Source organism: Rattus norvegicus, chromosome 5 (genome assembly GCF_021556685.1).
Source record: "Rattus norvegicus strain SHRSP/BbbUtx chromosome 5, alternate assembly SHRSP_T2T, whole genome shotgun sequence".
NCBI lineage: Eukaryota > Metazoa > Chordata > Mammalia > Rodentia > Muridae > Rattus > Rattus norvegicus.
This window is the reverse complement of record NC_141538.1, coordinates 64,033,564-64,055,217: the sequence shown is the minus strand read 5'-3', so window position 1 is coordinate 64,055,217 and position 21,654 is coordinate 64,033,564. Positions and strand designations below refer to the sequence as shown.

At 51.2% G+C, this 21,654-nt stretch overlaps 1 protein-coding gene across 18 annotated transcripts in view; it reads left to right on the top strand.

Annotated features, from left to right (window-relative positions):
- The window catches only part of Pax5 (paired box 5), a 186,351-nt gene extending 164,991 nt beyond the window's left edge, over positions 1-21,360 (top strand). For 11 of the 18 annotated variants that reach the window (XM_087550489.1, XM_087550500.1, XM_087550506.1 and 8 more), the window contains 2 exons: positions 8,671-8,757; positions 14,334-17,120. In XM_087550489.1, coding sequence (XP_087406615.1) covers positions 8,671-8,757; positions 14,334-14,410 — 164 coding nt within the window. In that variant the 3' untranslated portion in view covers positions 14,411-17,120. Of the gene's footprint in view, positions 1-8,670; positions 8,758-14,333; positions 20,294-20,669 lie in introns of those variants that run through there. The other 7 variants (XM_087550503.1, XM_087550502.1, XM_087550501.1 and 4 more) reach the window with 3 other exon arrangements.
- Positions 21,361-21,654: the final 294 nt, after the last annotated feature.

Genomic DNA, 21,654 nt, shown 5'->3' with positions numbered 1-21,654 from the left:
AAGCAACAGCCCAAGTACCTGCTGATCCTGACCCATCGCCTGTCCTGTGGTTCTACAAGACCACAGAGAGGAGCTAAGGAGCCCTTAGCCCCTTTCAGATCTTTTCCTCCTTCCTCCTTCTCCTCCTCTTCCTTCTCCTTCTTCTCCTTCTCCTCCTTCTCTACCTCCTCCTCCTCTTCCTCCTCCTTTCCCCTTCTTCCTCCTCTTCTTCCTCCTCCTCCTCCTCCTTCTCCTTCACAAAGATTTTTCTCTCTCCCAGCCCAGTTTGACTCCTTCAGAAACAGAAGTTGACTGGGAAGTCACTTTGAAAGACTTTCCATATGTTAATTGCAGCCGGCCAAGGTCTGGAGCAGAGGTGGGAGCCGACCATCTGCAGACAGGTCGGCCCCCAGCGAGCTCGCAAATTCCCGTCATCTGGCAGGTGTCGTTTTGGGTTAATTAAGAGCTATGTGGAGCCTGTTTGCCTGTCACTTGTGAGGATTTTGGGAAACTTTGACTTTCTTGCCATCTCCAGGTTCTGAGTGAAGGAGAAAATGATGTTGGAACCCCAGGCTTCCAGGGCGAGACCATTTCATCACCGTCCCCTCTAAACTTAATTGTAGCGAGGGTTTCACTGCCTTTCTTTTGTATTTGGAAGACTGGGATGGTTGGGGGAACCCACATCTATCCTAATGTTTTGGTGTAGTTTGGTTGCTTTGTTTGTTGTTTGGTTTTGGTTTGTTGCTTGTTTGCTTGCCTGGCAGCACTAGGCACTGCACATGCCAATGGGGTCCTCTACCCAGGGGCTGCTGGTGGCCAGCAGGGGCCCTTCAGTGATCAGAGCCCCAGGCAGGGCTAACCTGGGACCTAGGGAGCATGTGATAGCCACACAGACTGGTCCTTGGCGTTCTATGTAGGGCGATGCTAACATTCCAGGACTGACAGACCTGAGCTTGGGTAGCATGGTTCGTGCATTTGTCCAACGAAAGCATTAGCACATTTACGTTTGTTCATCACGTGTAAACGTTACATCCAAAGGGGAAGTGTGTTCATCAAGTCAGTTATTAACATTGGTTCATGATATGTGTACTAGAGAACTTAAAACGTACTGGTGTTAACAACTTAACTTAAAAAAGCAAGAATGGTAAGGTATTAGCAGGCTAGAGGGATAGAGAGATGGACAAACCTGAGAAAGCTCTGATAAAAAAAAGAGGATGGCCAATGCTGTGTCCTCTGAAATTCTATGGACTGCAGTGCTAGGGAGGTCTGCAGTGGGCGGGTCTTCAGTGAGTGGCCTGCGGTGGGTGGGTCTGAGGTGGGCGGGTCTGCGGTGGGTGGGTCCGTGATGGACGCCCACCCTTCTCCCCTGCCTAGCTTTTCCTCTACCAGCCATCAGCTGAAGCATGAAACCCAGTCCTACCCCTCAGACTCGGGTCTGAAACTCGGGTTTTTGGTTGGACCATGGTTGGTCGGTTTGGATTTTTGAGACCGTGTTTCTCTGTGTAGCCCTGGCTGTCCTGGAACTCACTCAGTAGGCCTGACTGGCCTTGAACTCACAGAGATTCACCTGCCTCTGCAGCCCATGCATTTGGGATTAGAGAGGTGTGTGCTACCACCCACCAATTTTCCCTTCTTTTAAAAAAGGTTTTGTTTTTATTTATGTGTGTGTCTGTGTATCTGTATATGTGTATGCCACCGGTGTGTGGGTACCCTGAGAGACTAAGTCACCGAATCTGTCAGAGATACGGGCAATTATGAAGAGCTGGATGTGGGTGCTGAACTGAACTCTGGTGCTCTGGAAGAGCAAGTACTCAGCGGCAGAGCTGTCCTTCCAGTCCCCTGGAGGCCATTTTCTATCTTCTTCTGTATGGTTGGCAGCTCTAGGCAAGAGCATGCTGGATCATACCCAGTGCGTGGCCTGGGGCTGTCTGAAGGGATTCAGCCTTCCACTTTCTGACCTGTTGAATCCCACCCTGGGTCACCGATGGCCATGCCTCCCTGTCTTTGCTCACTCAGTGATGCTGTGGCCAACCATTCCTTTCCTTTAACACTAGAACTAAAAGCAAGAGATCATGAGACCCTTGTTGGCCACCCTGTAGAAAACTCTGCTGTTCTCCTTCAGTTTTGCAATGTTTCCAGGCTTCCCTCCCATGCTGGCCTGGGGCTCTATGATCTACACTGCATGTCCTTTGACAACATGGTTTCATTGCAACTCTACTGTCCATACAAGCATGGCACCCTCTGACCCCATGTCTGGGGAAAATACCAAGTCAGCCTTGTCTTAGCATGTTTTCTGTTACTGTAACAAAATACCTGGGGCTGGGTACTTTGTAAGGAAGAGACGTTTCTCTTGGCCCACTGTGCTGGAGGCTGGAAAGTGTAAGGGCAGAGCAGTGGCATCGAGCCAGGACGGAATAATGTGGGGAGAGTCAGAGGGCAAGCACAGGAGTGGCAAGCAAGAACACGTGGGGTTTCCTTCCACAGCTTACCATCTATGACCTCATCAACTCATAGTCACATGACATCCAAAATTCTCCATCAATTTAGGAGAAGGCATCCATACGCAAACTACAGCAGTGAGTGGCAAGCTTTAAGAATGATTGGATGGACAGGGGGAGTTTCCCTACTTACACAGTACCTTAAAACTGAAGCTAGGATTCCCACCCCTCAAGTATTCACACACATATTCACACACACAGCTCTCACATACATGCACACATGCATATTTACATATGCACACACATACACAAGCACGTACATATGCACATACACAGCTCTCTCACATTCATCCACACATGCATGCCCTCATGTGCACACATATGTGCATACACATATACACACAGCTCTCATATATACACACATATGCATGCTTACATGCACATACACATACACACATACACGCACATAAATGCACACACAGCTCTCTGACATACATGCACACATGCACACTCACATGTACACACACATACACACAAACATACACACACATGCACTCTCACATACACACATGCATGCTTACATGTGCACACACATTTACACACATGCACACACTCACACACATGCACACGTGTGTTCAAACACACACACTCTACTCATACACATTCCACGTGGGCATGTGTACCATCAAGTCCCTCCATTCAGGTCCTTTCATTTTCTCACGCAGGGCTCCTCAGCTCTCTCTGCTTTCACCCCTACACCCAGATCTTTCCTCTGCAGACTAAGAACTCCATGAAAGCTGTGAAATCCTTTTGGAGCCTGTCCCCCACTTGTTAACGGGTTCTTTTCCATTTCTTTCCCTCCCCACCTTCCCCAGTCTCTCCATGTTGGGAGAAGGAGCATTGTCCTTCCAGGAACACAACTTCTCTCTGGTCCTGGGATGCAGGTGCCTGCCTTAGTGTGTTTTCTGTTGCTATAGCCAGATGCCACAGACTGTACTTTATAGAGTGAGGATTGATTCAGCTCACAGCTCCGAGGACTCGGAAGTTCAGTCAGGCAGCTATACCTGATGAAGCTCTTCTTGCTAATGGGAACCCTGCTGACTCCTGAGGTGGTTCAGGACCTCACAAGACCACAGGACATAGTTCAGGTCTCTCTGCTACTAAATTAACACCAGTTCCATGGTGTTAATGGCCCTCCCCCATGCCTGCAGGTACCTTTAGTTACTTCCTGAAAGACCCACCTCCAAACAGAGTAGTCTGATCCAGCTTCCACCCGCTTTTTGTTGTCGTTGTTTGGTTGGTTGGTTGGTTTTGTTTTGTTTTTGTTTTTTTCTGGGACAGGGTTTCTCTCTTTAGCCCTGGCTGTCCTGGAACTCTCTCTCTGTAGACCAGGCTGGCCTTGAGCTCACAGAGATCTTCCTGCCTCTGCCTCCCTCCTGAGTGTTAGGATCAAAGATTTGCACCACCACACCCAGCTACTCCCACCCTCATAGTAGAATGAACATGACTGCCAGCCTGCCTTTTTCTGTGGGGAAGTTCAAACTGTAAACAATGATTTATTGAGTCCATATCAAAGATGGGGAGACTGCTCAGACAGGTTCAGTCACTTGCCCAAGGCCACACAGCCTTTGAGAAGCAGTGCTGCTGGTTGATCAAGCTCTCAACTGGCCTCAGGTTGTCCCTTGTGCTCCCATGGCATCAAGAGGGGCCCTGCTTGTATGCTAACTACAGGCCCTCATCTACAGTTTCCTCCAGGGGCCACTCCACTAACCAGAAAGGTCAGTGGTTTGCCACTGGTTTACTGTTGGAGAGTTCTTGGATATTTCTATGCATTGAACTCTAGGCAGAACCCATACCTACCTTGAAGGAGGGTCGGTATGCTCTGTGCCTCTTGGAGGGAGGTCCTACTGAGTGGCAGGTCCTACTGAGTATCAGGTATCTGAGTCAGTTATCTGGACACAAGTTGATGACCTTCCTTCTGGGGTCATACAGAATCCTTCTTGTTAATAAGAAATAAAATCTAGGATTTAAGGGGTTCCTTTGAAAGGTATCCAGATTATGAATTAGAAAGAGACAAGGAGCCTCAAGGTGGGGCAGAGTCTTTTGTGCTGGGTGAACTCACAAGGAAAGGTGCTTTATTGTGCGACCTTTGACCTCGGTCCTGTTGGCTTTACCTCTGGAAGCCCCAGCAAAAGCTAGAACCAGGCACTTAGGTTTCCTGCACTCTGAAAGCTGGCTCTAGAGGAGGATTTTGTACCTGTGGATGATCAGTTCTCTCTGCTGAGGCAGCAGCCCACTGGAAGGTCTCCCCGGCGCCCCATCCCACCTCTACCTGCAGCCTTGCCTGGATCCTAGTGCCAACTACGAACCCTTCAGTCCCGACCCTTATACACCCCACCCTGTAGCACACTGAATGGCCTCAAGCCCCAGCCCCAGCTTTCGGCTGGACCCAGAGTCCCTGTCTCCCTTGTTAGAGATCTAACCAGCCTTAGGACTGGTCTCAGAGGCCCCTCAGTGGAACCCAAAAGGTTCCCAAGTCTCGAGCTAAGCATACCTTGCTTTTCCAAGCTGCCATTTTAGGTTCCAACAGAAAATAAGGTGCTCCTCGGTGTGAGGATGGTGGTCAGCAGGCTGGAGCCCCAGGCCTAGCCCAGAGGAAAGGCATCCCCCACAGCTGGGACTGAGGATCTAGAGCAGTGGTGCTCAACCTGTAGGTCTCAACCCCACAGGGGTCACATACCAGAGACTTACACTGTGTTTCAAAATTACAGTTATGAAGTAGCAACGAAATAATCTTATGGTTGAGGTCACCACAACCCGGAACGTATGAAAAGGTTGCAGAGATAGTAAGGTAGAAAAGCACTGGGCATTTGGTCTGCTCTGCCTTCCGACAAATGAAGAAACGGCCCGTGATGGAAAAACAGTGTTTTTAGACACAGGGCCGGGAGATAGGAACTTGGCCTTGGAGTTCTGTTCTGGCCCAAGAGAGAACATTTCACAACTGAAATGCACTTTACTAATCTTGTGAGCATTCCAGGGTGGCTGGGAGGTTCAGTTTGATTCTGGATGCCTAGGAGGACTTAAGGACTGGTGGAGGAGCTCGTCACTGTGGCTGGCATGTCCTGGCTTTCTTTGAACCTCTACAAGCACCACATGAACTCTACAATTGCCCGAGCCTCACAGAGAAGGAAACTGAGGCACAGAGGAATTGAGTGACCTATCAAGGTTTCCAGAACTTTGAAGAGGCAGGCTCGGGATTTGAACCCATGAAGCCTGGCCCCACACCATTGCCCCTTTGCTAATTGATTGAGGATTGTGGCATCCTTTGTCAGTCTGCTGTCCCTGAACCAGCTTTGTTACTGTGTGGAACTGATCTGTAGAAAGCTTCCTTGGTAGTGAGATCTCTAGTGGCTTTTCTACTCAGGGCAGTGTTAGCTTACTACATAGCACTCGAGATAGTCGGGTACCCTTGCAGAGTCCCCAGCCGGTGGCTGGACAGCCTCTGGGTCAGCCTCAAGTCCCTGAGATGGCCAGGATCCCTATCTAAGAGTACACTACTCTAAAGGACACAGCACAGGACAAGGACTCTGGTACCCACCTCCCCATGACTCTGAGGCACCAGGTGGGGGTCCAGGTATGCATTTCCTCCTGGGCCCAGGATGTTGTGTTACACAACGAATCAGAAATTAATTTAAATCTTAGCCCACAGAAGATTCCACAGCATATCCCGGACTGTGGGAGCTAACAGTGGTGGCCATTATCCAAGCAAGAGGTCCACTCGGTAACATGTCCCTGGCTGACCTACAGGTCTCATTCATTCGTTCACTCACTCACTTACTCACTCACTCAACAATTAGTCATCCATGCATGCTTAGAGGGCTGGCAAGCCTGGCACTGAAGCTTGGGACAGAGACATAAACAGACAAAACTCTCCCCAAGGAGTTTTCAGCCCCGTGGAAGAGACAGATAATTAAGAAGATGAGCATGACGAACAAGACAGGTTGGAAAGTGATAAGCTCCGAGGAATAAACCGTGGCAGGACAGGAAGATGAGCTGGTCAGGAAGGGGAGCCTCCCAGGGAGGGCCTCTCCTGGATGGAGCCCAGGAACAGGGGTAGGAGAGAGCCTCGGGGACTCTGTGCTGCAGGGAAGCCAAACAGGGTGTTTGCTGGGAGAGCAGGTAGGACCTACAGGAACAGACACTCCGTGCTGTGGGGACTCCACCCACACAAGGCCAATGGGACACTAGAGGATGATGCAGGACACTCCTTGCCAAAGGAGAGGCAGGAAAGGGTGCCTTCTGGAAGCCTCGCAGGTGGAAGGTCGTGATGGTGCTGGCTGGGGCTCTCCTTCCAGTCTCTAGAATCTGGAGGATTTGGAAGCCGCCTGTGAGGCTTCACAGACCTCCAGGAGTCTATGCCAACTCACTTCAGCCAAAGACGTGCCCTGTTGGGGATGAAGCTCAGAGAGGCTTCCTGGAAGAGGTGGCCTGGCAGGAGGCGCAATGGTGCTAATCAGAGATAAGGCAGGCATGGCGCCCTCAGGATGTGCCTCTGGTGCAGAGAGCCTTAGCAAGAGTGCTCTCCTCCCAACCTGCTTCTCAAGGAGGAGGAGGAGGAGGAGGAGGAGAAGGAAGAGGAGGAAGAGGGAAGGAAGGAGGAGGAGGAGAAGGAGGAAGAGGAGGAGGAGGAGGAAGAGAGAAGGGAGGAGGAAGAGGAGAAGGAGGAAGAGGAGAAGGAGGATGAGGAGGAGGAAGAGGGAAGGGAGGAGGAGGAGGAAGAGGGAAGGGAGGAGGAGGAGGAGGAGGGAGGGGGAAGAGGAAGAAGAGGAGAAGGAGGAAGAGAAGGAGGAGGGAGGGGGAGGAGGAGGAGGAAGAGGAGGAGAAGAAGGAGGAGGAGGGAGGGGGAGGAGGGGGAGGGGCGGAGGAAGCTCTGTAGCACTGATGGATCTGCCTGGGCCCAGTTGTGCGGCCCAGCCCTGTCACCACTCTCTCCCTCTGTATGCTGGAACCTGGCACCCTGACCGCTGAGGCATAAAAAACAGAGAATTGGAAGGCTCAGCCTGTCAGGCAGGGAGTGGCCCCCAGAGAGGCCTGAGCAGGAGAGTGTGTGTGTGTGTGTGTGTGTGTGTATGTGTGTGTGTGTGTGTGTGTGTGTGTGTGTGTGTGTGTTGTGCGTGCTCTGCCTGTGCTTGCCTATGAGGTGGGAGGAGAAACAGTCTCTTCCAAAGCCTCTTGCCCTTTGGCCTTTGTACGCTCCCTTTAGGGGGATCATGGAGTCATGCTTGGCCGCAGGTAGTCCCTCAAGATCATGTAACTCCTGTCACCTCCAGCAGGGTAGGGCCTTACCTGGGGGCTTAAGGAAACCATCCAGTGTTCTAGCTTCCTGTGCCCTGCTCCAAAGCCTCTGCTAGCTAGACATACCAGGCTCTTGGGCACTCAGTGTGGAGGACAGAGAACCCAGTCTGCCCTCTGGGCCCCAGCTATAGGAAGAAGGGAGAAGGAAATGGGCAGAGTCTGCTGCTACCAGCATGCAGGGACGAGACTTGAAGCTGGCCTTGCTGGCAGAAGACTCCCTTGGTTCAAACCCAGAGAATAGCCAGGGGCAAGGGCTCAGCTCTACAGGCTGTGGATCTGAGTGAACTGTCCTCTGGCTGACCCTACCCTCCCTTCACCCATGTGCATCTGCCTGAGTGTGCCCACCACCATAAACACCTACCTCCTCCCCAGTGCCTACAAGACCCCCACCCCACTTCCTCTATTATTTCCTAAGCATTTAGCCTGTCCCTTGATGTCAGCAGACATGTGGGGTGACCCTTGTCTCATGCCCCTGTCCAGTCAGCTATCCTTGGCACGGTCACTCTGAATTCACAGCACAGAGGGTCCACAGTAGAGATGAAGTCATGAGGAATGGAACTAACCCACTAGGGTCCCTTAGGAGCCTCTGCCAGTGCCAACAGCCCAGCAGACTAGAGTTGCTGTACCCAGTGCCGGTGTACCCAGTGAAACCCCACCCTGCACACGATGGCTCCGTGGCTTTCATTCCCATTGATGCCAAGGGCTTTGGGGTGACATAGACAGCTCACTGGCTGAGAGGATAGCTCTGACATGCTGTCCTTGGTTACCAAAAGCACCCAAAACTGACAGAAGAGGCAGGAGTCATCAACAGCCAGCAGTTAAACTGACTTGAACCCACAGCCTTTTCTGAACCTTACTTAACATTTGTCTTCTGTTTCTCTCTGCCCACCTCCTGCAGGGAGCGAATTTTCTGGGAGTCCCTACAGCCACCCTCAATATTCCTCCTACAATGATTCATGGAGGTTCCCCAACCCAGGGCTGCTCGGTGAGTACTAACCTGTGGGGTCCCAACTTGGGGGGTCCCTGGGTCCATGGCTATCTCACTCAGCCTCCTCGCTGGGCTACAGTCCCTTCTGAGGTCTGGTCATATCTTTCCCCATGCATGTGGAATATAGGTCCTGTTATTGTGGTCTTAGTATGATTAATACCACTGCAGCTCATGGAGGTGGGAATGCAAGGGAGAAAAGAAGGTAGGAAAAGTGCTTGCCCATGAGTAACTCATATTTCTTAAGAACCATTAAGTAGAGTGACAATTCCCTAAGTAAGAGGCACTGAAAAGACAAACTTGCATTGATGGGTGCTGGCTGCTGAGAAAACTGTCTTGCTAAGGGCTCTGAGGCCCAGTGATTGATTAATGATGTCTGCCTTGGGCATCATCGGTGCCAGCTCCATTAGGAACCAGCTGCTCTGTGGCTTGCCAAGGCATACTGTGTAGGGCTCAGCTGGTGGCCTAACCTCTATCCAAGACTCAAATTGGCAGAACGTCCGGGGCCATAGCCAACCTAGTCTGTGAATATCATCAGTATATTTTCTCACACACACACACACACACACACACACACACACACACACACACCCCTGGATTCAGATGTCACTTAGCATGTGGCACCAGCCAATCAGCTTGCAGGTTACAATACTGACCTCAGCCCTACAGTCAGCCAAGGATGTTCTACTTGGACCAGTGAAAGGAAAGTGGAGGAATCTCTGAGACAGCTCTGGCCTGTCTGCCCACATGAACCAGGCCTCCTCCAGTGAGAACCCGCTAATTCCTGAGTCCTTAATTATTCTAAGACCAAGAACCACAGACTTTGTCAGAAAAGCAATAACCCGAAGTCTTCACATTCAAGTTGCCAAACCTTGATTCCTTCCCCAATCTGGTTTGAATAAGAGAGACACATGGTGAGGATGCCACATCTCTCTTCCTAGCACCAGAGCCACGCATGGGATATACTCTTGGTACCCTGGGCTAGCCCAAGCATTGTGGTGTGTCACACCCAACTGTAGATGTAATAGGAACACTGCCCATTGGTGTCCCATGTCCCTGTGTGAGAGAGAGTACCAGCCTGCCTTACAGAAAACACCAAGTGCCTTAGCTCTGGTTTCCCAGGGGACTTAAGCCTGTGGGTTGGTGTCTCTCTTTTGATTGGTCAAAATCATTGAGCAAAGGTGCCCCTCACATGGACTCTGAGTTGGCCTAGCTGTCCATCTCAGTCAGGAAGACATGAGAGTGACAATGTCTCCCTGCAGATGTAGCAGAGAGGCCAAACTTTGAGGCTCAAATGTAGGAGTCCCTCCTGGAAATCTCCTGCCCACTGAGCCCCGATCCTAGTACCACAGGGAGACCCACATGGAATGTGGCTCAAAGTTGATCTTGAATCTGTGGGAATGGCTCTGTTTGAAGCACACTGACCTAGGGCTTCTACACATTACTTCATGGCCCAGGGTGCAGAAATCCAGCCGGCGGGTAGCACAAAGCCCTCCCAAGAGGATTCACCATGTATGCTTTCACAAGGCATGCCAGAGATTAGCAGTGACACTCACTTCTGGGGACTTAAGGGACACTGCAGTGATGACAAAAACCAAACATAGGAGCTGGGGTGATTGTGGAACACGCACGGATGAGGGACTTTGAACCTGGCTAAGAAGTTTGGAACAGATCTCAGGACAGTGACGAGCCCAAAGGGAAGGGGCAGGAATCTGAGGCTTCTCTGTCGACTGAGTAAAAGCCAGTTTACAGCTCATAAGGTCGAGCTTCACCCAGTGAGCTCACAGGCTGGGGTGAGGAAGCATAAATCAGGCGTACCTGTGCTAAGTCCTGAGGGCTTTCAGGAGGACTAGAGAAAGGGTCGGGAGGCCAACTCAGAACTCTGATTATTTAAGTGAGCATTACTCACTGTAATAGGCACTGAGGAAATGCCTCACATGGGCCGTCTCATTCTATCCCTTCAGAAGCCCTATCGGAGCCACCCTAGTACCTCTGAGAGACAGAGAAGTGAGGGCAGATTCATTCACCTCAGGTCACACACGAGCAAGTGTCACACAAGGTCACTTTGACCCCCAGAGACTATATCCTTAGGCTGTATGTGATAGGGTTCGCTGGAGCTCCCACACTAATTCAGTCCCAATAGCTACAGCTGGGAGGGGACCTTGTGCCTCTGTGGAATCAGGTGACAGCCCTCCCCAGCACTCAAGCCTTGTGTGCGATGAGGTCAGCCAGCCGGTTTTGAAACCGGGGTTAATGACTTATAACTGCAAACAGCAGACTCCACCCTGAGCCGAAACATATTTAGTGAAGGGCATCAGGGGTTTCCAGAATCCTCAGGCAGACTCGCTAGATGGGCACAGGATACAGAGCCAGGAGCACATCCATCCGCGCCGCAGGCTGCTCAGCTGTGAGCATCACCATTGCTGGCCGCTGGCCCCCACCAATGATGCCATGATACGGGGCTTTCCCTCGGTGCTTCAGAGCATCAGAGGATGTCCCCTCAGCCACGGAGGTCTCTGACACCTGTTCCCACCGGATGGCGTCCCAATTCTTTAAGTTGCATCCTTCCCAACCGATGTCCAGTGCAAGAGAGTCTAATGGGCAGCTCCCGGATAAAACACCTGAGCCCTAGAAGCAAGGGAATCTGGGAAAATAGTTCACACGACACAGGAAAAGCGCTAGCATAAGAGGAGTATTAATCATGTAGGGCAGCTCCAAACGTGAGAAATACTCGAGTCTGTAACCTGGATCCATCGGGCCATCTGCCAGCTTGTACCTCGGTTGGTTCAGGGGTAAAAGGAGGGTGGTTACCATGGTAGCCTCCCACACCTGCACTGTACATGAAGCTCTTGAGGCCCAGGCTCTGAATCCTTAGGGATCCTGCTTGCACTTTGGTGAAGACACATGACTCACCTGGCCTCAGCATTGCAAATAGCTCCAGTCTGCTACCATCCTGCCGGCCCTGCCACAGACTTCAAAGTGGTTTGGGCAAACAAATCCCACAGGTTCAGATGACAAAGACCCAGGTCTGATGATCTCTCTGATTTGGGGTGGAGGAGGCCAGGAACGTGGTGGGTGACCTGTCCTGTGTGTCCTTAGGTTCCAGCAAGCCCCTGGAGACACTTGTCCACAGTGCACTCACTCCTCCCATTCAGACATAGCCTTGCACTGGCCCCCGGAGACCGCTGCTTTCCCGGCTCCTTTACCAACACAGTCAGTCAACACTGGCAGTGCCATCCTCAGCACCCCATCCTGTAGGGTCCCCCAGGCTGGTGAGGGGGCGGCAGAGGCAGGCAGAGCTGGCAGGGCTGGCAACAGAAAAGCCAGCCTCGGTCAATTAGGATTAGAATAGGGGCTCCTGTGGCCTCTGTGAAGGGATTAGAGAGGGAACCAGTCCTGAGCCAGCCTGGAATGACTGTGTCAAGAGGTAAATTGATGATAATGTGAATTAGAGAGGAAAAATGACAGAAGGAAGGACAAGTTTATTCTAGACGAAGGTCTAATGGGCATGGAAGACAGAGTGCTTGGCGAGGTGATGTTTTCATTTTCTGTGGTAAATCAAACCCTCAGCCAAGGCCGCCACCCAGGCTGGCTAAGCCCTGAGGGATGACGGTGAATGGAGCTATAAGGAGGTTGGAAATCTCGCTGTGGGAGGCCTCAGGAGTCTTTTCCTCCACTTCCTGCCCCTTGTGGACCCTTTGTGAGAGCAGCTCCTGTGGTTTTCATATGCTTGTGCAATCCCCAGACCTATAGGGAGTAAACCTGTAGGGAGTGGTCCCATGCTATCCCTGCCTGAGTCAGGGGCAGGAGTGGATCAGCCAGGGAGCCCGAGAGTAGAAGAGTCTCGATGCTAGCATGTCCCCATACCCCACTGCGTATTAGACGTGGGATTGGCCAAGCATTCTCATCCACAAAAGGAGGAACAATAATAGTTCCTACCCGATAAGAGTTAGTGCACGTAAGTCCTTAGATGACTGTTTCCACAGTGACTCCCTCACGTTTGCCTCCCTTTTAAAAACAAGAACAACTGAGTCTTGGGAAGTAAAGTCACTTGCCTTTCACCAAGGCATGGTTGGGCCTGTGAAGAAAACCCCCACGACTCAGCCCCTAGTTAGGGTATATGAGAGAACGGTCATGGCTGGTCTGGATTTGAGTGATACTTCAGAACAAATCCAAGCTGACTCCTCTGGGGATTAAGCTCACTAGGCCCCTCCCCAACAAGACGGCTGACAGGACCCCTACTTCAGTCTGCCACACTGAGCCTGTCCCTCCAGCATTGACCTTGAACTGTGCTGAGGTAGATGAACCCCTCACCAAGGGCATACATCCTGGGCTCAGGGCCAGCTCCGGCACTGCGGGGCTTTGTGACCTGAAGAGGTCTTTATTTCGCTGAACACCCTCCTCACTGTGAAAGATTTGAAGCTCTAACCTCTGTGGTTCTGAGAATTCAGTCACCGCCACCACCCCAATTCCCTGGGGAAGAGTTCTAGTACAGATGGAGCTTCTGGTGGCTACTGCAGATGTGCTCCCAAAACGCAGATATAGTCCAGGGGCATGAGAGGAACCCAGGACCACTCTGCCCTGAGGTTACAGGAAGAGCCCATATCTCTTACGCGGCCACCACTGTTCCGTGCCAGTGCCCCAGCCCAGAACAATCCTGTTCTCTGTCAGTGGTCACCAGAGCTTTACTGAAAGTCCGGCTTCCCAGAGCACAGATTCCTTTAAATTTTTTTTTCTAAGACAGGGAGGGTCTCATTTTGTAGGCTGACCTCTTGGCAGTCTCTCCCAAGCCCCGGATCATACATGTGAGCCAACACGCCTGTGTTACTTCCCCTTAGCTGGAAACAGAGCCTAGCCTGCCTATTTAGGATGCTCTGTCCTAGGATGGGGAAAGGAACTAAGGAGAGAGGCTTTGCCTGTGAAGGAAAGTGAGCTCATAGGAGAGGGTTCCCAGAAGAGGAAGGCAGGGCCCTGGGACTGGAAGGAAGCCTAGACAGTACAGGGGGTGTGAGCGTAGGCCAGGAACTCCAGGAAGGAGTCCTCAGTCTGATAAATGGGGTCACTGGCCCTGACCCTTACATTTGAATGAAACAACCCCCACATAAGGATGATGGTGTCAGGCATAAACTTTGGACGTAGTGTGGAGTGTGGCTGGAGTAACTGTCTGTGGCCAGTGAGCCCAGCGGGGCTGGCCAAGGCTTGACCACAGAGTACTTATCAATCAGACAGAAACCTAAATGCTCTTGTAGGTAAGTCCTTGGATGGTTTTCACAAGACCAGATAGGGAATGCTTCGGGCTTTGTGGTCCATAGGGGCAGCCATTCAGTTCTCCTCACTGACAAGGAAGCAGACAGAAGCCTCGCAGAAGGAAGGGGAGGCCGTGTAGCAGCCAGTACAGAGTCCTGTCATTAGTCTGCATGCTGCTCTAGGTGGGCCTCATCAGACTTTGGGGGAAAGACCAGGATAGGGGTCTGAGAGAGAGTAGTCAGTGCCTGAGAGGACAGAGGTGACAGAGGTGGGGACACTGGTGGACAGGGGACCCCAGGTCTGACCTCAGTTCTCTCTGTCTCTTCTAGGCTCCCCATACTATTACAGCGCCGCAGCCCGAGGAGCCGCCCCACCGGCCGCAGCCACCGCCTACGACCGCCACTGACCCTCAGAGCCATGTGGGCGCCAAGCACTTGCAACACATATCATTGAGGGAGACAGTCTCCCAACCCCCAAGGCAGACAGAGGGGCCCAACGCCGCCGCCTCCCACCCCCACTCCACACTCCTTTGAAGTCCTCCCCTTTGTCCTGCCTGGGACCCAGGTAGGGCCATTGGACCTCTCCATCCTTGTCATTTCAAGAGTCGCTTGATGAGCTTCTGCAGGTGGCGACAGGGTCTCCGCTGTACTGAAGACCACCGCGGCCAAGCCCAGCTTGCCAGTCCCTCTGACTGTCTGACCATCTCTGTGTTTCAGCCCAGCAGGCCTGGAAAGGAGAGTTAGCTTTTACTGCTTCACGGCACCCATGTAAATACCTTCCTGCTTCTCTGTGGGCCTGAGGCCCTGACAGAGCAGATTAGCCAACCCTCAGTGCATCCCAGGACATCTTCCACATGTGCACAGGCGTCCCTGTCCTGGTGCCCTGTCAGTTATCTCAAAGCCGTCTTTGAAACTGACAGTGCCTACTACCTTGAGGACACCTGACCTCTAGCTCACTCCACTTCTCTGCTGTCCAGAAGGCTCACTGGTGGTCATGGTACAAGTTTCCTTTGAAGTTTCCCTCCAAGAGGAATACGCTCCAAGGAGATGCCCTGGCTCCTTGTCTCCATTTCCACAGAGCCACCACAGGGTCAAGAACTCCAAGAGAACTGTCTGGGACATTCTTCAGCTGCCGTTCTAAAGTAAGAGGTTACCCATATGCCGAGTGTGGCTCTGAATGGCTGTCTGGATCAAAAGATCATGTGACCCCGGGGGCCAGGAGTAGGGCTGAGGCTGATCCTCCTGGCCCCCAGAACCACCAAACTGAATGTGTTTCCTGAGGCATGTCCAGGCTCAGGTCACTTTGGACATCAGACATGGACACTTCACCCAACAGCGGTTCTTTGCGACCCCAACTACTGGATTCTCGGCAAGCCTATGCCAGCCACAGAGACAGTGTCTAACAGAAAGGACTTATTCCTGCATTGAGGACCAGCACATCCTGCAGGCAGCAGCTAGGACCTGAGCTTCCTCTCCCACAGCCCTGCCCACCTTTGGGGAACACAGTGTGTGGCTGGGTGTGGAGGTGCTGGGGAAGGTGGCCCAGGTACCTGACTCATACCAGGCAGGTCAATCTGCTGCTACAGGGGGTCAAGATGGAACTCTCTGTGGGAAAGACAGACAGAGGAATATGTGGGAGACAGAGGAATATGGGGAGGGACAGGACGAGCAATGAAGAACTGGTGAGTGACTTGGGGGTGGGTTTGAGTCAGGGGTGCCCGGTGACACAATTTCTTTATCTGGACCCTCTATTCTCTGCACAGTCCCTCTTGCCAACTCTGAATAGCAGAGAAGAACCCCCCCATCCCCCGCCCTGGTCTTCTCAACTGAGGCTGAATTATGTTAATCATGGAGAAGTTGACCATTTCATATGACAGTGTCCCCTGTAGCTGTGCTGTGGGGCCACAGACCCTTTACCTCTCTGAGGTTCTGCTGGGCTGACAGCAGGCTTAGTTCATGATTTTTCCTTCCTCCCTACCTCCCAGGGAGCAGTGGTAGTGACTGTCACCTAGGTCAGCCTTCACTTTTGAACAAGATTGTGGGGCCTTGCTAATGTTCCAGTCAAGTGTAAAACAAGAGTGGGAAACAAAAAGACATAGTTTAGTCCCTGAGGGAAACTGAGGCCCTGCTTATGGTGGCCCAGAACCAGACAGGGAGAGCACACAGACCTCCTCCCTGTGTATTTTGTGCCTCAATAACCCCAACAGGGGAGTAGGACAAAAGAAATAGTGGAGGCTCCAAGCAGTGACTGACTGCTGAAGTAAGGTTTGGGACTTGGGCCCCTGACTTCTGATGATCTCTGTCGCCTCTCTCTTCCCATTTTCTGTACCTGGGAGAGGATGTGGCAGTAAAGACACCAGGAGGTACTACTTGACCCAGAACTCCAGATTAGGCCTCCAAACCAGTACAATGGCCAAGGTCCCCCCTCACCAGGTCAGAGGCAAGGCACATAGGAACTCAAAGCAGGCTGGGTACTTGGGGAACTAAAGGAATGCAGCTAGAGAGCCTCAAGCCACCTCCAGGAGCTGAGTGATCTGCTTCCAGCCTCCTGTTACCTGAGGAGGAAGAAGGCTCCATCCTCATTCCTCTTTCCCTGTCCCCAGCCATGGCTCTGCTAGAGCAATGCTCTCTCTGGGCTTCTTGCAGTTTCTCAGAAAGAGGGCAGCGTCCCTGAACCAGCTCTCAGTTCCGCACACCTTCCTCAGCAAAGCCCACCCTGCCCCACAGTGGCTCCCTCCCCAGCCCCTAGAAGGAGCTCCATCCTCCCCTCTCACCTGAGGTGCTGCTGGTCCTCAGATTGGAGACTATTTATCAGACAACCCCATGGTTCCTGGGATGCAGGTAAAAGCACAAGAGCACAGAGACGCACGGCTGCCCACGCACGCACGCACACACTGCTCTTGCCAGCCCTTGAGATGCAGGGGCGCGTGGGCGGTCTTGGGCTTGCACTCTCACGCCATAGATGCACAATGCCAGGGAACAGAGTGGGGGGTGGGGGTGGGGGTGGGGGCTTTAGCAGCTCTGTGGCCTGGGCATTCCTCCACGGGCCTTCACTCCTGTCGTCCCGTTTGAACTTTGTGGAAAAAAAAAAAAAGATAATTTTCATACTATTTGTCTAGCTCCAGCCTGAGAACTTGTGTTATATAGCAAACTCACCAACCCTTTGCTAAGGCACCTTCTCAGAGATCGAGCCTTCATAACCGACACATAACTAACTGTATAGTGCTTTGTAATTGCTCCACCCTCCCATGGGGCAAAGACCCTGACACTTGGAGCTCACTGTGAAGACGCAGATGAAGTGAGTTCTCAGATCTCTGAGTCACAGTCTTTGCCCACAAGGTTGAGCACCCCTCACAGAGCATATGGCTTGAAGACCCTCACTGCTCGTTCCCCCAGAAATTCCCAGACCTACCACACAAGGAAAACAGAGCCCAGAAACTAGACCAGTAACAGGAAGGGTCTGGGGACCGGTGGCCTTGCTGGTCCCATTGACACTGAAACTTACAGTCTTGACGTAAATTCACGTAATACTTAGTGTTTGTGGAGCCTTTCCCTGCTGTAACCTGAAGCTCCCAGGACAGTGTGTCCAAGCCTGTGCCATAGTCCCTGGCAGAGCCTAGACATGAACCTGCTCTCGCTCTCAGAGGGTAAGGCAGCAGTTCCATGAGCCACCCCCTCTTCTCTTGTCTCTGCCCTTTTAACCTTGGAGTAAGCCGTGACAAGGTGCAGGAGAGCCTGGGCTAGAATCTGAGGCCAGCCGGCTGATTCAAAGCCACACTCCGGGCAGGGTACACGGCAGCAGGGTACGGTGTGGCTTCAGGCATCTAGAGTGTGATTGGCCCATGGTCTGTCACCTCAACAGTGAAAACCTTTAAAACACTCTGATGGCCAAAAGGAAAGGCCGTCTGTAGGCCGACTCCGCCCATCACAGTCCTGTCAGGGCCTCCGTTCCTCTTCACACTCTTTCATGAACACTGGAGAAGATGGCTGGGAGGCGAGGGCTGTGTGAGCTGTTTGGACTTTGGAGGTGGCAGTGGGTGAAAACAAGAGATGTGGCGGGCCTGAAGGGAGCTGTTGGCTTTCTACGCTAAAGCCCCAGATGTGGCCACAGGGCATCGAAGGGTGAAATCCCTTTATGAGGAGTCAGGCTCCAGGGTGGCTTTGGCAGCCTTAGCTCTTTGTAGGTGACATTTCAGCTAGAGTTTAACTCCAAGTCATGGGGAGCAAATCTTAAAAACAAACCAAGCACTCCCAAACGAACACTAGGAACAAGTGACGTCTGACACACAGTCTCTCAGGAGTCCCCTGCACAGGCCCGGCTAGGGCAGGTTGACCCCATTGGTCTCCGAGTTAGACCAGCTCCGTGGTGGTCCTGGCCTTGTCACCATCTCTGAGTCCGCCTCGGATGGTTTCCAAGCACATGCTGGTGCACCTGGGTAAATTTATTCTTTTAGTGCTCTAGCCTCTGAGAGGTCCAAGGCACATGCATTTCTTAAAAGGAAACAAAATACATGATTGGAGACTTGGACAGTCAGGCCACGACTCCTCCCCTGCAGTCTGCCCTACCTCCCAGTGGCCCCTTCAGCCCCTTGGCCCTCGCTGTCCCTGGACCTCAAGATCCCTTTTTGCATATGCATGAGGGAGCCACGGAGTTGTTCCCCACCTCCCTGCTGTCAGCTCCGACTGTTCGTGCAGTCCCAAGGGCCAGCTGCAGAGCACATAGTGAGTCCCTCGCATAGGTGCTTCCTGTCACATCTCCATCCTCTGTGGAGTGAGCTGCACGCTGGGAGCAGCAGGTACCCATCTTTCTCTCTGTCTTTGGTAATTCCTCAGCACCAAGGCCCAGTTCCTGGACACGTCCAGGGCTGACAGAGAACTCATATCTGATCACTGCCATTCCCAGGTTTCCAGCCAGAGTTCCTCCTAGTACAGCAGATGACGGTGAGCACAGCGGCCTGGTGATGATACATCCAGAGTCTTCTGCCCACACCCTAGACTCCTGACCAGCACCAGGCTGCTGTTTTTGTTCTCACTGTGGGAGGATGTTATGGTGTCTTGGTGGCATCCTGATGGATCCAGTTCAGTCTGGACAGCTTTGGGCACGGAGCAGAGAGGGGAGAAAAGGAGACACCATAAAGGATGAGGGACTTGGCAGCTTTGTGCTTCTCGCTGACTCTAAGGCCTGACTTCAGGAGCCCAACCTGAAGTCTCACCTGCCCCACCTGGGCTCACTCACCTGCTAAGGCAGCTGTACACAGGCGTTGAGTCCTCCCCAAGCCACCATGCAGATGGCACACCCCCCACCTTCTCCAAAAGCACCACTAAGAACATGTCGTGATAGGTTTTTGACTTATAAATGGTGCACTTCCCTTAGAGTGGAACAGAAAGGGAACAGGTTTGATGACCCCCTCGTTTGCAAGCACGAATACATTTTAATGAAACTATTTTATTGTATTTGAGGAAAATGGAGAGTTGAACATTCCAACCAATCAATAGCCAATTAATTGCTATAAACATAAAAAGAAAATAAATCCCAAGTCTATTTTAAGCATCTTGCAAGACTCAGAGCCTCAGAGTCAGGCCTTCCTCTCCATGCCATGTGTACAGGGGCATGAAGAGGGGAGTACACACACACAGACACACACACACACACACACACATACACAATCCTACACTCACACACAGTCCCATACATCCACACTCTCACACATATCCACATACTGTTATACTCATATACAGTCACACACACATGCACACACACACATACACACTCTTACAGCCACAAACACACTTATACACAGTTACACACACTAATACACAGTCACACACTCACACACATATATACACAGTCACACACTCACACACACTAATACACACAATCACACACGCTTACACACTAAGAGTCACACACTTCCCCCAACCATCACATAAGCTCACACACACACTCCTACACTCACAGTCCCACACATCCACACTTTCACACACATCTATACACTGTTATACTCACATGCAGTCACACATACACACACACATATATCACACACACACATATATATATATACACACACTCTTACAGTCACACAATCACACACTTATCACTTAGACACAGTCACATACTCACACACTTATACAAACAATTACATATGCTTACACACTTATACACACTCTTACACACTCACAATCACACGCCAACAGTCACATAAGCTCGCATACTTAAACACACGCTCACACACTCTGATACTAGGACATGAAACTCAGAAGAACCTCTGAGTCTGCCAATGGCAGGTCCTGCGGGTTTCCCTTGCCTTTAGTCCCTGAAGGTGAGCAGACCCAGCAGCAGCCTGTCCTGGGGCTCAGAAAGGGACAGAGCTGGCTCCCAGCCCCGAGCCACCAGCGCAGTGTGGATCGTTAGCAACGAGGGCCTGATGTTGCCAGCATGTTTCTTCTCTGCCTGGCTACAGAGTCACCCCCACGGTGGTCAGGGGGTGGAATTTTGACCAGAGTGTGGCCCTGGCTCCTGCTGGACAATGCTGCCCTGGTTTGTCACCCTCTAGTGGCCTTCAGACATTGAGTATTTGTAGAAATTCAGATTACATTCCAGTGGAACTCCGCCAGGAAGACGTGGGGTTTGCGCTTCATACTTTTCAATGGTTAACCTTGTCCTAGGGACGGACCTTTCCAGCATCAAAGAAAAACATATCTACTGATCTACCGTATCCACCAAAGTTTGTGATGCCTGCATAGACGCTTGTTAAAAAAAATAATAAAAAATACAACAAAAATAAATAAAACCACACAATTGAATTGCCTTTGAAAGTGGGAGACGTTCTGTCTCCAACAGATGGGAGACAAAAAGCTTCTTCAGAGTACGTATGTTTTGTATTCCTTTTCTAGTAGGACTGACTTGAAATATTGGTGGCTTTTTTTTTTCTTAGTGAAGTGTGTTGCTTTTGTGCGTGATAATATTTGAATGTAATTACAGCAGTGCCAATTTGCCAAAGATGTTGGACTATTTTTCTTTCGTTGGGAGAAGGGAAGGGGGCTGAGGGCGGGATGTGGGAGGAACCGGGTTGGGATCCTGGTCTAATTTTTTTTAACTTTTTTTTTCCTGTCAAATCTGGGATTTGTGGGTTTATTTTAAGTTAAATGGTTGACTGCAACACCTTTATTTTAAATTTAGCTGAAGAAACATGCAATAAGCCTGGTGTAGTTTCAATATCTGTGTCCTTTCATGAGTGACTGTTCCTTGTGAAGAATTGATTTTATGTAACCTTTATGTGAGATAATTATTTGTAAATATTTGCCATAATTTTATTGGTTCCTAAAAATAAAAGTAATTTTTTTAAGTTCAGAAAAAGGATTAGATCTTATTTGTTTTTGCTAATTTATACATGGTCTTTGATAACCTTGACTAAGCTACCCAGGGTGGTGGACAACTTGATGGCTCTTGGCTAAACTGTGGTCAGAAACGAATTTAGACATCCATTTATAGAACTGCGCGTGTGACAGACGGGGCCCCTGACTCTGAGGGGACTTCAACCCAGTTATCTGGGTGAGTAATGGCTGATACTCCCCAACACACAGACATACACACGCATATATACACACACTCATACACACTCACACACACTCACACAGACATACACACACT